The sequence below is a fragment of the Neolamprologus multifasciatus genome, chromosome 8 (genome assembly GCF_963576455.1).
Source record: "Neolamprologus multifasciatus chromosome 8, fNeoMul1.2, whole genome shotgun sequence".
NCBI lineage: Eukaryota > Metazoa > Chordata > Actinopteri > Cichliformes > Cichlidae > Neolamprologus > Neolamprologus multifasciatus.
This window is the reverse complement of record NC_140446.1, coordinates 15,459,174-15,475,501: the sequence shown is the minus strand read 5'-3', so window position 1 is coordinate 15,475,501 and position 16,328 is coordinate 15,459,174. Positions and strand designations below refer to the sequence as shown.

General features: G+C 40.1%; 1 protein-coding gene across 9 annotated transcripts in view; it reads right to left on the bottom strand.

Annotated features, from left to right (window-relative positions):
- LOC146512719 (MAGUK p55 subfamily member 3-like) overlaps positions 1 to 16,328 on the bottom strand; it is a 30,516-nt gene that overhangs the window by 5,267 nt on the left and 8,921 nt on the right. The window contains exons 1-15 of one of the 9 annotated variants that reach the window (XM_085170165.1): positions 10,572 to 12,789; positions 9,297 to 9,458; positions 8,857 to 8,975; positions 7,948 to 8,025; positions 7,772 to 7,852; positions 7,104 to 7,241; positions 5,586 to 5,667; positions 4,720 to 4,805; positions 4,555 to 4,629; positions 3,706 to 3,902; positions 3,546 to 3,610; positions 3,042 to 3,059; positions 2,715 to 2,870; positions 938 to 1,009; positions 558 to 716 (exon numbers count right to left, since the gene is read on the bottom strand). In XM_085170165.1, the coding sequence (XP_085026291.1) occupies positions 558 to 716; positions 938 to 1,009; positions 2,715 to 2,870; positions 3,042 to 3,059; positions 3,546 to 3,610; positions 3,706 to 3,902; positions 4,555 to 4,629; positions 4,720 to 4,805; positions 5,586 to 5,667; positions 7,104 to 7,241; positions 7,772 to 7,852; positions 7,948 to 8,025; positions 8,857 to 8,975; positions 9,297 to 9,333 (1,363 nt within the window). In that variant the 5' untranslated portion in view covers positions 9,334 to 9,458; positions 10,572 to 12,789. Of the gene's footprint in view, positions 1 to 557; positions 717 to 937; positions 1,010 to 2,714; positions 2,871 to 3,041; positions 3,060 to 3,545; positions 3,611 to 3,705; positions 3,903 to 4,554; positions 4,630 to 4,719; positions 4,806 to 5,585; positions 5,668 to 7,103; positions 7,242 to 7,771; positions 7,853 to 7,947; positions 8,026 to 8,856; positions 8,976 to 9,296; positions 9,459 to 10,571; positions 12,790 to 16,328 lie in introns of those variants that run through there. The other 8 variants (XM_085170164.1, XM_085170166.1, XM_085170168.1 and 5 more) reach the window with 8 other exon arrangements.

The following is a 16,328-nucleotide window of genomic DNA, read 5'->3' as shown; positions in this document are numbered from 1 at the left end:
CTTTGTGTAACGTACCAACATTACAAACAAACAGCCCCAGAGCATGATGCTACCTCCACCAGTGTTCTCAGGTTTGAAAACCTCAGCATTACTTGTCCAAACATACCAACGGTCATTACCGCCATAAAGCTCAATATTGGTCTCATCTGACCATGAAACTCTTGTCCATAAGGCATTTGCTTTATCCATAAAATCCATAAAGACTTTGATGAATTCGATTTTGGAACAGAGACTTCGTCCTTGGTCGGCGCTCTCAGTTCATAGTGATGTAAAACTCACTTCACTGTGATGCTGCTTTTCCAGCAGTTTCCACTTCATGACAGGTTTGACTCCTGGTGGTTCCTGAACATCCTAAAGAATTTTGAGGTTGACTTCACCGTGTCAAGTTAAAATACTATTTTAACATTGTAAACACAGATTTGAGTTTATGCACATAAAGAACAGTTAAATTAAAATCCCAAAAGTACCATGACATTCATAACCCGTGATGCCTGTATCTGAATTTCTCATCACAACTATAGTTTCTTCGCTGTAAAAATTCACTCCAATTGACGAACCAATGAGTGTTATAAGGCGAGGTCTCTCTCCAGGACGTGGAAAATATTGTGCGACTTCCTCGTAAATCAGGAACTCTGTGTGATTGGCGTCAGGAGTGTGCGCTTCACCAGGAGAACCCTGGCGATCTTTCCTGTGGCGGAAGCTTCTACGTAGGCTAGCTGTTAAAGACATGAAGGTAGCCTTAGGGTACATATGCTACTGCACTGATCCACACTTATACAAATCCAATAAATACACCAAAAGTCAGCCCATGTATTGCAAATCACTCTGCCACTTTGATATTAAGAAACAGGTTTGAGGTAGCTGAAAATCGCATGTCAAAACAGTATCACACAAGACACACACAGTGGACAACACCATTAGATATCAGTAAGAGTACCTGAGTAAAAATCCCATGAGAAAGCATGGCCACAGAAGGCAGGGGCTGCCTTACTCTTGGGAGAAACTACAACTTATATTAGACCATTGAGTAAAGCATTTTATTTTATTTTATTATTTCTTTTGAAACAGAATAAAAAGCCATGCATGCTGTGTCTAACTTCTTAAAGGACAGGGTAATTACTATCAGCATGATGCATGATGACGGGCCATTTGCAGCACATTGAGATGGCATGAGGCGCCACATGAACACTGAGAAGCTCGATGGCTGTAGCACACAGGGCAAAAAGCCTGCCAGCCTAATCATACCCTAACAGATTATATTTATATTAAAATTTGTTTGATTTTACAGAGGAAAAAAAAATCTAAGCTCATATTGGCACTAAAGAAAGTTGGGTTCCTAAAGTTGTTACATCCTATCCTAAGAGGAACATGGGGATGTGCAGTAAACCTGATGGCAATCCATCCGGAAGTTGCTGAGGTGTTTCATTTAAAAACCACAAAAAATGGTTATATTACTAGGGTGACCAGGTTTCCCCATTCATGTGTTACTGCTCATCAATCATTTTCTTCTCTGGCTCCAATTTCCAAAAGTCAACACTGCCCAAGTGCAGTTTCACATGTCACTGTATTACCATCAATGCCACGCTCAATAAGAAACTCACTGCAGTTATTGCTGCAATATGATGGAAAAGACTACGAAAAAACAAAAAACACAAAAAAACTGCGTAACTACAACTACAATTACGCTACAGTGATATGAGAGACTGAAACACTGAGCTTTTATGCAGTTTCTGGTTACTGTTCAGTTAGCATAGACAAGAATATGATGTTAAGTACCACAGTACATGTGAGAATCAGTAGAAATGTTTGGCTCAAAAAAAATGCTGATCTATGGATGCATCCCTGCTGATAATCAAAGAAAAGTTTGGTAGTTTTTGTTCATTAGGTGAACTAAAAAGGATCAGTTAGAAAAGTGGAATAAACAACTTTAAGACTCCACTATTGGACCATAAAAACGATATTCTTTAGGTGAAACAAAGTTTTTAATAGGACTCAATGCAATCTGTGAAAAAACTAAATACACCCCATAACTCAGTACACCGACACTTCTTTTTCAGCCATTCTGCTGTAGTTTTGCTGATGGACTTCATTGTCCTGTTGTGTGACCAAATTTGTGCCAAGCTTTCACTGCTGGACAGACAGCCTCACATTTGACTCTGGAATACACACGGAGGAGTTTATGGTCGACTCAATGACTGCAATGAGTTGAAAATTTTACACTACCTCTCAGCATTATTATCCCATATTATCTCATACAAACATACCATTTGGCCCATGTTTAGCTTGTTGGAAACTGGTCACCCTAGTTGCCACTACAGGAACGTCTAAATGAAATTACACTACATTAAGGCAGCTGTAGAGATATTTCAGCTCTAGGGGACAGATGGGTGTGGACACGGTTTAGGGGAGAAAAAAAAGAAAAGAAGGTCAAAATGGTGTAAACAAACACCCACTGAAGCACAGTCACATCCTGGAAGCCCGGCCAACCTACTGGTGAGAATTTCTTGTGTAGTGGTCACACACGTGGACTGTTTTCTGTTTGACGGTTATCTGACCTAACCCTCAATAATCAATGAAGCAACACAAAGCAATCCAGTCTCACACAATCTGATGAATAATATGCACACTCGTAAAGAAAAAGCTTAGCACACAGACTGAGCGAAAGATGTGATGTTGCAGTGATTAACATAAACTCACTGATTGTGCTTGCTCACCTATGTCCTTTCCATTCACAGCACTCTTATTGTCACAGTCTTCTGTTGGATGGCAATCGGGAAGAGAAGACAGGGTAAGAGGAGGGAGGAGGTGTTGGGGGTACTTTAACGTGAGAACACAGCAGGTTAGGAGAGGATTTGTGGCAATTAAAGAAACTGTAAAGGCAAAACATGACACAGTGTGGATGGGGAGGAGGAAAGTGACCAAAATTTGTGTTTCAGATGGGTCGATGAGAATTTTATACAGAAATTCAGGCAAGAAAAACATGGAGCCAGTCCAAACTGGGGATGAGAGATGGTTGCTAAAATGAGGGGTTTTCTACGTACCTCTATCGGCCCGTTCATCTGAAGTTAGCAAAGCAAGGAATAATACACAGTATCACTGTAGAGTGTGACATAGAGTATTCGGCGACCCCTAGTGTACATTCAGCTCTCTCAAATTCACAATGCAGTCTCATAACTGTCACTGTATCCATGCTTGGATCCACAACCATCTTCTTTCTCTACTGGAAAGACTTTAATTTTTTTTTAAATTAAGAATAACTTGATAATCAGATTTTTAAAGGAGAGAAACCATTTTACTACTGCATCTTTTTGTAGATGCAAGAAAAGGACTTGCGTCATTTCATCTTTTAAATTGGATTTAAGAAATTAAAGTGATGGATTATGCATTTCCCCCCCTCAGAGATTAATCTTTGATCCCCTCCTTCTCTTTATAATCTCTCTTTTAGGACCTCCTTGGATAGATTAGATTTGACCCACAACAGAAGATGTGTGTTGAGATCTAAGAGTCTAAAACATTTGCGCTTGTATATAGTAAGTAATGCTTACATGTGGGAGCTTTTGGGGAAATGGGAGCAGACACGGAACCCATTTTCATCCTGTATCTCAGTCGCCTGGGAAGAAAAACAAAAACATTTTCAAAAATGTATTACTGATTTAAAAAGGCAGCTTTTTAACATCTGATACACAGACTGTTGATGGAAGCTACCTCTCCTGAAACTGCACCGAAGGGATGAGGGCAGCGCGCAGGTTACAGTCACCCACCCTCTTGGCCTGCCACCAGGTGGGGTCCTCCTGGCTAACAACCTGAAGAACGTCACCCCGTTTAAAGGGAAGTCCTGCCTCCTGGCATGGGGTTGCTTTGTCCTCAAAAGGTGTGTAATCAAATAAAGCCCGGATGTAGACCTTTAAAAAGAAGGAGGAATATTCTGTTAAAAACTTTATCATCTCTGTATTTATTTAACTTTATTCATTATATACAGAAAAGTGTAAGATACTTTGGTGAATACACATATAGTGCTGTGCAAAAGTCTTGAGCCACTCATCAGTGTGTCTACACATAACAGACAACTAAGCCAATAACAATTTTAAACTGTATCTTTAAAAACTTTGTTACCATCAGCCTGACACAGATCCAAGATCCAGCAGAGATCTGACACAGGCTGAAGCAACAATTGGTCGCTGAAGCCTCATCAGGCTTTCATTCCAAGGAAAAAAATCTGTGGCAACAGGTCTTATGGAGTAATGAACCCTAATTACATTTTTGATTCCAATCATTATCAGTTTGCACAGAAGAGATCAGGAGAGATACAACAGTGAGTGGAGGTTCTGTCGTGGTTTGGGGTATTTATTTTATTTTTTAAATGAGGGGTGGATCATGACATTTTTTCCCCCACAGTTCTGTAATTCAGCAAGTTGCACAATCAAACATTTGCTCATACGCGACACTAAAGGGCAAGGTAAAGAGGATACATGTGAATAAACCTTGATAAAGGGCTGAGTGGTTGTTGCCTTCCATAAGAAAAGCCTGTGTACTCACGCAGCAAGCATTCCTAACCTTGCTTTCTTTCATTTTATCGTCATCTGCAACAGCTGGGATGATTTTCAGTGTGATGGAGCCTTGTGATTGGGACTAAAAAAAACAACAACAGAGCACCACCATTATCGGCTGCCAGCTACAAGAATCATTGTATCTGAACTAGTCCGATTCCACATTTATTACCAGTATCTGACTAATTTCATCTGGCCTTTTGTGGGTTATCAGGTTTCCGTTGACCTCTCGAAGCTCATCCCCTACATGCACCAGACCTGGAAACACAAGCACAGCACGCAGGGGGAATACAGCTAAAGAAATGCCCAATACACAGATTCTTAGAATATAAACCTGAAATGTGAACAAAAGACGATTTTGTGTTGCCAGTATGTCGATAATATTACTATGGCAACATCCAGACGCAAACCTAGTTTGTATTCTCAAAATATGCAATCTCGTGGCACTAATCTCACGGATTTGATTTCTGTTACAGTTCACAGGGTTACGCAACGTAATCTACTCACATCTCTCTCAGTATATCAGTAGTGCTAAGAAAGTCCCACTGGGTAGCGTTAGCATCCACAGTAATAGAGATAGTATAATCTGCTGATAGAAACAATAGTGCTGTTCCATTACGCATTTGATTTTCCACATAAAAAATATCTGGCATTTAAAGTTGTATTAACAGACCTCTCTGTGTTGAATCATATCTGTTATTAACCTCTGTCTCTCTTCCACAGCATGTCTTTTATCCTGTCTTTTATCCTGTCTTTTATCCTGTCTTCCTTCTCTCACCCCAACCGGTCGCAGCAGATGGCCGCCCCTCCCTGAGCCTGGTTCTGCCGGAGGTTTCTTCCTGTTAAAAGGGAGTTTTTCCTTCCCACTGTCGCCAAAGTGCTTGCTCATAGGGGGTCATATGATTGTTGGGTTTTTCTCTGTATCTATGAAGCGCCTTGAGGCGACTTTTGTTGTGATTTGGCGCTATATAAATAAAATTGAATTGAATTGAATTGAATTGAAAGTTCAGTAGAAATGTTTTGCAAACTCAGTCTCACCACTCCGGTCAGCTGCGCCTCCCCTCATGATTCGGGCCACAATTACAGCTCCTGTTGCTTCATCTCTCCGAATAGTCGCTCCCTGTTTATACAAGCACGCACATTAATAAATAAGATGTATTCATAGCAAATCTCATCCCAAAGTGACTAAGCTGGCCTAATCCTCCGACTGGAGGAAGAGGCTCCCAATTTGCAGCTAGTTGTAATTGGAAAGATCAATAACTGACTGAAGCTAAATGTCAAAATGGTACGTGAATGAAGAGTCTGATACACCATCATCAATATTGCCTACTTGTTTGTCCTTCTACTAAAAGTTCTGTAATTACAGCATTTAAATGTCATTAAATTGCATGGTTTAGCTTCAATCACTGTTTGCTACTCTGGGTTACAGCTACATTTTTAGCTTTAAGTAAATCATGTGTTAGTTTGACATTTTAGAAGATGTAATGTACTTATTTCCTTTCCTACTGAGAGCTGGATGAAGAGATAAACACTAATTTCATGTCTGTGTACTCACAGCATGAAGGTGCAGTCAGCAGACAGTTAGCTTAGCTTAACAGTGTTAAATCTGGAAACAGGGGGGAACTGTTAGCTTGGCTATGGACCAAGTGGTCTGTGAGGCTTTGACAAAACTTCTGAAGCTTATATTTTCTGTCAACAATGAAACTCAGCCAAAGTCTAATCTACAGCTAGCTGCTTGTTGATATAAAAGTAGGATCACATTAGCCGTATATATTTTTTCTGTGGATTTTGTAGACACTCATTCATACTTCAGATTTATCCAAGACTGTTCATTGAAGTTCATTAAAGTAAAGTTCTTGAGGACAGGATGAGGATTTCCAATTGTACAGTGTAACATTCTTGCATTTACGTAGCACTTTGTTCTTCTTACCGACAAATCAAAGTATTAGTAAGTTATACAACTTATATACGAGACAGCTGTTGGTTTAATACCCAAACAACCAATTCCTTAAAAATAGTCTGCTTTGATGATTTTTTTCTGCTATCCTGCAGAGCGTCATTTGCAGCACATCGCCCTCTTTTACCGACGTTTGAAAATCTCTGGACGGGGAAGGAGGCAACTTGTCCCACTTACTGGGACCAGTTTAAGAGTCAATAAATATCCGAAAATGACCCGGCTCTGTAATGTCTTCTACAGCCTCCTGTACACAGGTTCTAACTTGTGAATGAAGCAGTGAGTGCCGGCAGGTTGGGGTTGATCTTTTCCACATATGAGTATGACTGCTCCTCTTTATCGATGCCCTTCATAAAGTTGTTTCAAACTCCAATTTAACAGGTTCAAATAAAACTGTTCATTTCACCTTCATAGGAAAATCTAATATCAATCATCAGCACATATTTGATACTCAGTAGGAATATTTCTTTGCTTTTTTGTGCGCGTTTCTTATAATCTGATTTACTGAATCTGTTTCATTTCTCTTTTATTTCATTAGCAGTAGTTTTCAAAAAGCAGGTACTAGTTTAATGAAAAGCCAAACTGCACCCTTAGACACTTACCAGTGGCTCCTTGTTCTTCACCAGCCGAACGATCTTCACAGACTCCTCCTCCAGGTCATCGTCCAGTTCGTCTGGGAGCGGTGGCAGCACAGGGTCAAATTTCTTTTGAGCCACTGTGTCATGAGCCGATAGCACTGCCTGAATCACAAGCCAAGATTTAGGAGCTCGATCAACAGAGATAAAAGGATCCAGAAAAGAAGGTTACAGCACGTAGGAAACATACACGATTTCTGGGGAAAAGAAAACTGAGGGAATAAAATGAACGTTCTGATTCCACAGCTATCATCAATTCCCAGAATACTTCCCAGACAGCCAACAACCTGAGCATAATCACTTGATCAGAGTAATTAGGCAGTCTTGTGTGTGTCTAGGGGATGGGGAAGGGGTGCAGACAGCTCTGACGGTGGTGTTATGTAATAAATGTGGAAAAATCAGGTGTGCAGGGCAAACATACTGTGAAGCAGCATTATTAAAGAGATCAAACCTCAGAAGGAAAGAGAGGATGTCTAGATGTAGCAAAGGAGAGGTATGGTTTTTGCATTTATCAGCTTCTTTATGCAGGCTGAAAAAAGCTGTGTGTGTGTGTGTGTGTGTGTGTGTGTGTATGCGTGTGTGTGCGCATGCGTGTGTGTGCGTGCATGCGTGTGTGTGCGTTCGTGCGTGTACACCTTGAGATGAGGAGTGCTCAAGAGGAGCAGCAGTTCTTGCTCATCATCCTCCAGTGGCCCATTCTGAAGCTCTTCTGCTAGCTGGTGATTGAAATCAGAAAATTACTGCTTTAAGTATTTCAAAGTATTCTTCTAGTCACCAGAGAAAATATATATTCACTTCTAGTTGCACTTACATCCTCTGCCAAACAGGATGCACTGTGCAGGACTGGAGTAGGGCTGTGTTTCTCATACTGCTTCAGTTTTTCATGGATCTGGATGTAAAGCAAGAAGCAACAAAACCACAAATGCAGATCATTAATTTTTAATGAAAAACAACAACAACAACAACAACAAAAACATCATATATGATGTGTACCGTTTTATAACCAGTCACTATGTTAGGTAAAGTTGTTCAACAGTTTGTTAACACAAATATCCAATCAGCCAATCACATAGCAGCAGCTCAATGCAGACATGTAGACAAGGTCAAGACAACCTGCTCAGGTCCAAACTGAGCATCACATCGAGAAGGAAATGCGATTTAAGTGACTTTGAACAGGGCATGATTGTTTGTGTCACACAGGCTGGTCTGAGTATTTCTACTGATCTACTGGGATTTTCCCACACAACCATCTCTAGGGTTTACAGGGAATAGTCAGAAAAAGATAAAATATCCACTGAGAGGCAGTTCACTGGGTGAAAATGACTTGTTGATGTCAGAGGAGAAGAATCAAACTGCTTCAAGCTGACAGGAAGAAAGAAGTAAGTCACACAACCACTCATTTAATGGTTCGGTTTTTATATAGCTCTCTTTTGACTATACTTGAGCACTCAAAGTGCTTTACGCAACATGTCTCATTCACCTATTCACACACTCTCACAGTTTTTTCTGTGCTTTGTGTCCAACATCCAATTGTAGATGGACGGTTTTGGAACAACTCGTGGTTCAGCGGTGACCCATGAGTAGATGTCATCTACACTGTAGCAATTAAACTTAATGGGCATGTACAGTAATCCAGCATGTGTGAAAAAAAACTAAAAATGAATAAAATGTCTGAATCACAAACACAGTAGTCACTTCTACTCTGATGTATCCACTATACCTTCATGAGGTATCCAATGCTTTTCTCGCTGAAGACATCTTTGAGGAAGACCAGGTCTTCTTTGTGGTTGGCATCAGGGTGAAGCTGAGACGTGAGCAGAGCCAGGATCTCATGCAGCCCTTGAATATTTAAAAAAAGAAAAAGAAATCATGCTGTGTATTTATGACTGAGTCAAAGAACAATTTCTATCTAGAAATGTATCGTACATAATAACCACCTTCATCAACAAAGAGACTGTATGGATTCTCTCTTTAGCTCACCGATATTTATAATAATAATAATAATAATAATAATAATAATAATATGCTTCCCCATATCATCCCCCCTTTCAAATCCCAACAGTTTATCCACATTAATGTAATAATGCTTTATTCCAGCACATAATTTATTCATAACTACATAAAAAGCTTCAGACCATGAATGAGCCTGAGCACATGTACCTGTGCTTGCAGATACGATGGGCATGGCTTCAATCATTCAGAGGCGGCAGGAGGCTGCGGAGAGGTTGGAGGGGGAGAGAGGAAACAGTTCTCTCAAATAATTCCCTCTTCTGTTTTCTTTTGTTCCTTACATGAGGCCGAGACAGAATCACAGAGAACAACCTGGGATGAAAACAAAGAACACAACATACGACCATATCAGTGAGGACGCCTCAGAGCGCCATTAAGAGACCCAGGACTCATTGTGAGATTTGTCTCTGTGCACTGCAACTTCATGTACTATTTCTGCATCCAGCACCTGATATTTGGCAGTCATGTGCATGTGACTAAACGCACTGGTTCTGGATCTTTTGCTGTGTTATTATCAGAATGTCATTATTTTTAATTCACTGTAAGATTAAACAAGAGAAAAAAAAAACAGATATGCTTCTTTTAAAAAACGTCCCTGGCAAAAATCGTCTGTTTGATTGTGATGCTTACAGAGAGGACAGCGAACTCCACGCAGCACATAATTGGTCATTTAAAACCAATACCCAAATGTGAATACATTTTTCAAAGGGCAGCCCTGCTTTGACAGTGATGAATGGACCCATTACTGCACTCAAGTTCCAGTATAATTAATATTTGCTCTCATTACCGAGGCATAAAGCATTAATTTCATTTCAAACTGTGCGACTGCTCATTTGAAGAGAAGCAAGGTCAGATAATGATACCAGGCACTTTTGTCCAATAGGATTCTTTACCTTGTCACCATGACAACACTATAGTATCAGTGACTGATAAGCTTTTTGCAGTTAAACAGAGCCGTTTCACATTGAGTAATGAAAGTCTTTAATAATGTTGCATTCAGGTCTTTTGTATATTAGAATACTTTTACTCACAATCATTCATGTGCAATCATCATACATGGCTTCCCTTCTCACTTCCAGATACATTTTTAACCACACTCCTCATTAACTGCCAATGAACACATGTGGCTGAAGTGGTGCAAGCTTCACCTGCAAAACCAGCTATTTTTGGATAATCCTGATCAAGGTTGCAGACTAAACAGAATACGTGTTTAGATGGAGAGCTTCTACTTTATTTGCAGGGCATTCAGAAAATTGTCCTTGGGCTGAATGTCCCGGCTGTCACAGGCCAAGAAACAGAACGCACTCTGGACAGGTTGCCAATCTATCAACCAACTCACATTCACATCTACAGCCAGTGTGGAATAATCTAACATGCATGTCTTTGGAATGTGGGATGAAGCTAAAGCACCTCAAGAGAACTCACTCAAACGCTGGCAGAACATGGATGGATTCGAACCCAGGACCCTCTAGTTGTGAGGTGACGGCACCTGCTGTCCTGGATAAAGTGGAAGAAAATGGATGAAGCCTTATGTTTAAATGTTTAGATTGGTCCTCATTGACTGATTTTGAAGTGTAAGTAAAGAGTTAAGACGAGTTAAGACAAGTTAAGATGTCATTAATGAATCTTGTTTTAGAGAGCCCAGGAGCTTAGACTTGGCCCAATGTTCATCCTCCAACAGGACAGTTACCAACACAGCTGAGAAACTGCAAGCTATGGGCATTCAATTTGAAATAGCATTGCAGATGTGACATTCAAGTGCCAGATCTCAGTTATAATGCATCCCTCTTTTCTCACATTTATCCAGTTCAGGATTGTGGGGTGCTAGAACCTATCCAGGCTGTCATAGTGTGAGAGGCAGGGTGCACCGTGGACATACCAATTTATCACAGGACTCTGTAGGAAAGGATGAACTTTTAAGATATAGGCCCAGATTATTTATTTTTTTATCCAAGAAAAACCTCTGACCAAGTCTGATCAAACTGGCTGTTTGTTTCCAACAAGACGCCCAAGTTAAGTTTGACAGTTACTTCACAGGCCAGGTAAATCATAATGTTCACTAGGTAATAAAAACAGATTTTTAAGATCAAAATTAATACGCAGACATATTGGCAGATGTGTTTTTTCCTCTTTCTGACACACAAAACAAACAGATTTCTCTAAAATTTGTTGTGTTTCATCATTTACTCTGCCCAAGCCTGCTCAGATCAGCTGGTTGTTGCCAATAAGGAGGTTGCATAGTGCCCTCTGGTGGACAAACTATGCAATGGCACTGATGACATGATTGAAGGGTGTTTCTCTTTGCTTTTAAATTACTGGCTGTTATAAATACTGATAATGAATGACCAGAGAGTGGCCATGCCATCCCCAGTGCAGCTTGCTGTGAGCACATTCTGCTTTTAGCTCGACCGTCATGGGGATGAATCCTGCTGAGTCAGATGAGGTTACAGACTTCACAGGTAATCCTTTTGAGAGACTTAAAAAATAATAGTTCTGCGAAACCACCATTCCTTTTTTGTCTTTCCACTTTATTCATTTTTCAACCCGCATCCTGACCTTTTTGTTTTTGATGTTTTCCAGGAGTTTGCGGCAAAGAGTCCAGGGGGAAGTCCAGTCATTAATTCTGACAATGAAAGCAGTTTTCATTACCACTGTCATGTTCTAGTTTTCCTTAAAAGGAAAAATAAAAAATCTATTATTTTAGAAAACCAGCCTTTGATACCCAGAAAACTCTCCCTTAATCTAAAAATCAATCTCGCCTGACTCACATCCAATCACGAACCTCACATTCTTGTCACTTAAAAGGGCAAAAACTGTCGATATAAACCTAATGATGGTCAACCACGACTATGCTGGTAAAACCTTTAATACAAGAAGAAAACTGTATGTCTCTTAATACTGGACTATGCCTTTTCCTCTAGAGCTGTTGGCATCTGTTATTTATTTTAATTAACAGTCCCTATATTAGTGCAGCAGGTGGAGCAGCTATTCCAGACCAGCTGCTACATACCTCCTCACCCTCATAACTGCTCCTGGAATTGCTGGCTATGTAGGTGGGAGGCTAAATCTCCCCTCTGAGCTTAGCTCACAGCTGTGGGAGAGCCTCATAAAATACCAGGTGAGCAGAGCGCACAGTGTGTATGCAGAGTCTTCACAGTCTCATCCTACACACATTCCTTCATTACCGACAGTGCTGAGAGGCCATGCAGCCGATTGTGTTACAAACGTATATGAGTAAACAGCATCTCTATGGAGATGAATAAGGATGTTAGTTAAACAAAGGGCTGTCTTTTTTTAAATCTCTGCACATTTTCTTCACAGCTTGAAAGAATCTCCGCCAGCTCTCCACATGTATAAAAAGACATTTCTTTGTTGTAAAATACATATTTTCCCATCTACACTGGACTAAAATTTATTCCAGTCATCCAAAGCAGTGTTTAGAAAAATGTCAACCAACACGACAAATTTTCACCTCTCCGCATCACTTTACACCACAGACTGTACAAGAGTCAGAGCATGTACTTCAAAGTCAACCTTTGGATAAGTCTAAATCTAACTCTGGGTTTTCTGTACTACAAAGGTGGTTCACCTCTTACCACGGTAAATCACCATGGTAACTCATAGGCAGTAGCGGTTTTAGATACGGGCGACACGGGCGGTTGCCCGGGGCAGCATCGTGGTGAGGGGGCGGCATCACGGACATCGGCCAAAAAAAAAAAAAAAAAAAAAAAAATTGCTCGTACTCATGCTGCCCCGACATCAGCCAGCGCATACTGGGAATGGCATAGGCACTGATCGGTTTTCTATCGCCCATTTGCTGGGGCGCCCTCCGTTTGCGAGGTGCGCCTGCTGCTTGCGGCACTAGGTGGAGAGGGCGGGGCGGCGGGGGATTCTCTGGCTGGCTGGAGCAGCATCTAATAACCAACTCGCAAAATAAAAACAAAACAACAAACACGAAAAGACCAGACATTATAATACAGACTTATAATTTGCACCGATGTTTTTTCGAAATTCTATACGCGAAAAGTGAGCGCAAGAGCCCTCGGTGCGCCTGCTTGCTGCTGAAGTCAAAGTAAACTTTATTGTCATCTCCGCTACATACAGTCCAGTATACTGTATAGAAAGACGAGACGACGAGGCTCCAGTTACAACAGTGAAAGTAAACAAACAATAAATATAAGAAGAGTAAGAAAATAAATATACACTTTAGGACTAGAGGTAAAGGGATCAATAACAATTTAAAATTTATAATTTACAGTTTGATGATTTAAAGTCTCACACACAGCCCGTTGAAAGGGGAGGGGGGCTGGCTGCTTCCAAATAGAGCACATTTAATTCATAATGTTGTAAATCCAAGCCCATTATGTATTCATGATTTGAATACTGGGTTGTGTGAAATCTCAGAAATAAACCCTAGAAAAAGTGAATCTGTGAACTAAGGTGTAGGTCTATTAGGGTTATGTTGTGGTGATCCTCGAGTTGGGGGATTTGTGTTCATACTGGAGTGCAAAATTAAAACCAAGATGGACAAGAAAAGTTCAAAGCCATCAGGTGCTCAGTTTAGAAAAAAGAGAAAAGAAGAGGAAGAAAAACGAGCAAAAGATACAGGTAAGCAGATGTGTCATTGGATAATGGCAGGTCATCCTGAAACAATCAGAATCAGAATCAAAATACTTTATTAATCCCTAAGGAAATTATGTGAATTACAGCTGCTCCAAGAATAAATGGTAAAAATAGTAACAGTAACAGACTAAACTCCAAACAATACATTATGTTACAGATTTTAATATTAATTAGTCATTGTCAATTGTTGATTTGTCCTGTTCTTATTGTATGAGGAATTATGATGGCTGTTTGGTAGCCGTTTGCATACAATGCATCAATGCATACTCTCTCTCTCTTCATATGTGTGTCTGTGTGTGTTTCTCTGGCGAAATTCAGTATGGTTCCGACAACAGTTTTATGTTAATGTATAATCCTTAATATGTTTTATGTGTGTGTGTGTGTGTGTGTGTGTGGGTGGGTGGGCGGAGGGAGTGTTCGCCCGGGGCGCCAAACGGGCTAGGACCGCCACTGCTCATAGGGCTGGGCCATATCATACCGTTCACGGTAATACCGGTGTAATTTTGGGCAACGATAGGAAAATGAAATACCACGATAGAATATGGTTAAAACGTGCATGCGCAGTGCCTTTGTTTTCATACGCACATGGCGGCGACGCAGAATGAGAAGAGCGAAAGCGGATCGTTGAATGAAACCAATGAACCAGAACTGGTTTGTAAAAATGCTGCAGCTTCACTGGTGTGGAACTGGTTTAGCTTTTGTCCATCAGATACACAACAAAGCACTATTTTTGGTAGAGCATGCTACCAAAAATAGCGGCTTCGTAGCTTAAGCTACGAAGTCGCACCGCTTGATGGATTGTCGGAGCATTACGGCTATCGTAGGCGGAGCCTCGCGGAGTGATACGTACTGTGCTTCAACATAATATTACCATATTGTGTGTGTATAACCTCTTTTTAAGTTTTGTGGATATTATACATGGTTATGCTGAGGATATGTCGGCCAGTTTCCACTGGAAATGCCTTTTGGTTAAACTGTCAGCAAAGAATTTGCACTGTTAAATTTTTATATAACTTTAATGCACATAAAAACAGCTGCTTATTTAAGTGAAAATACATTGATTTTTTTTGCACTAATAAAGTTGAGGAGTTGTAAAGTATTTTGTCTCGTGTCAATTATATCGTCGGTTATATCGTTATCGCAAATTTTCAAATGTATATCGTGATAAATATTTTTGGTCATATTGCCCTGCTCTAGTAACTCATGCACTGAACTCAACCTGCCCTGCAGCAGGTTATGTTTCAGATTAGAGATCAGAGGTGTGAAATCACTGCCTACTGACCAATCAATTCTCCAGGAACAGCGGGACCATCTTGAGAAGATTCCTGAGACCTCTGTAGGGCGAGTAGGAGGGAATTTTTCAGTAGTGTCTAAAGTCGTCATGTTATCCTGATGAGCAGGATAGGACAGATTCTTGGATGCAACTTTATTCCTTAAACCCTCCCCCTCCTGTGACCAGTAAAACAAACAAACACTGTATTATTATATAAACATTAATATATGATCCTGCACCTACTTTATCTATAACATTTAATATAACATTAAATGTCTAAATAGATCCAGTTTAGTTTCAGAGCTCTGATGTGCAGCCGTCATGTTAGAAATCAACAGCAGAACTGCTAAAAACAATTTCACGACAGGAAAAAGAGTGCACCTGTTTCTACTTGCTGATCTTCAATTGAATTCACATGCCTGTATTTAAATTCTGCTTTAAAAAAAAAGTACTCATTGCTTGCTCTCAGACTGTTAAACACCAATTAACTTAATAAAATACTCTATTATAAGCCATCAAATTTCCCTTAATGATTCAGCTGTGATTCTGATACGCCTGTTATTTTCACAGTTAGCCTCTTATCTGGCTTTGCTTGCAGGCTTCAAATAGACTAAAATTCTGTAATACAGCAGGTCTTTTCCAGTCTTACTGACCAAAGCACTTAAAGATCGAGCATTCATACAGAGATTTGTTTCTAAACTAATGTTCAGTACCTTTTCCTTTCACACACACTGTTTGTCTGGAGCATCTGTGTTGCTTTCAATCTGCATTATGCGTTTCTTCCTGTGTAAAATCAGCCACTGTGATTGGTTAACTGCTGCCAATGTCTTCCCTGCTCATAGCTAGAATGAGAAACCCTGCGTTAATTTAGCAATTTTGTGGATAAGCAGCTTTGTTTGACCGTTTATACTTACGTTGGTATAAGTGAATCCAGATAATGGAAAGATACCCTGGCTATGTCGAATGTGCTTTGTGGCATGCGGCCCAGGTCTGAAAAGTAAGCTAATTAAAAGCTCGACTTGCTTTCTTTATGACAGCCAGCAGAAAAAACTGCCTTTTCTGCTAATATAAAGAAGTCTAACGCCACTTATCTTAATATAAGAAAAAGCAGCATAGTTTCTGTTATTTAATTGCTTTCCTGTTACTTTGATGCAGTATGAATGGAGGAAAAGCTGTACAACTTAAGAAAATACAGTTAAGTCTAAAATGTATGCTCTACTTCACTTCTATTCCACTACTTATTCCAGAAGCTGAAAAACAAGTAGATGACTTTGTGCAACATTAGA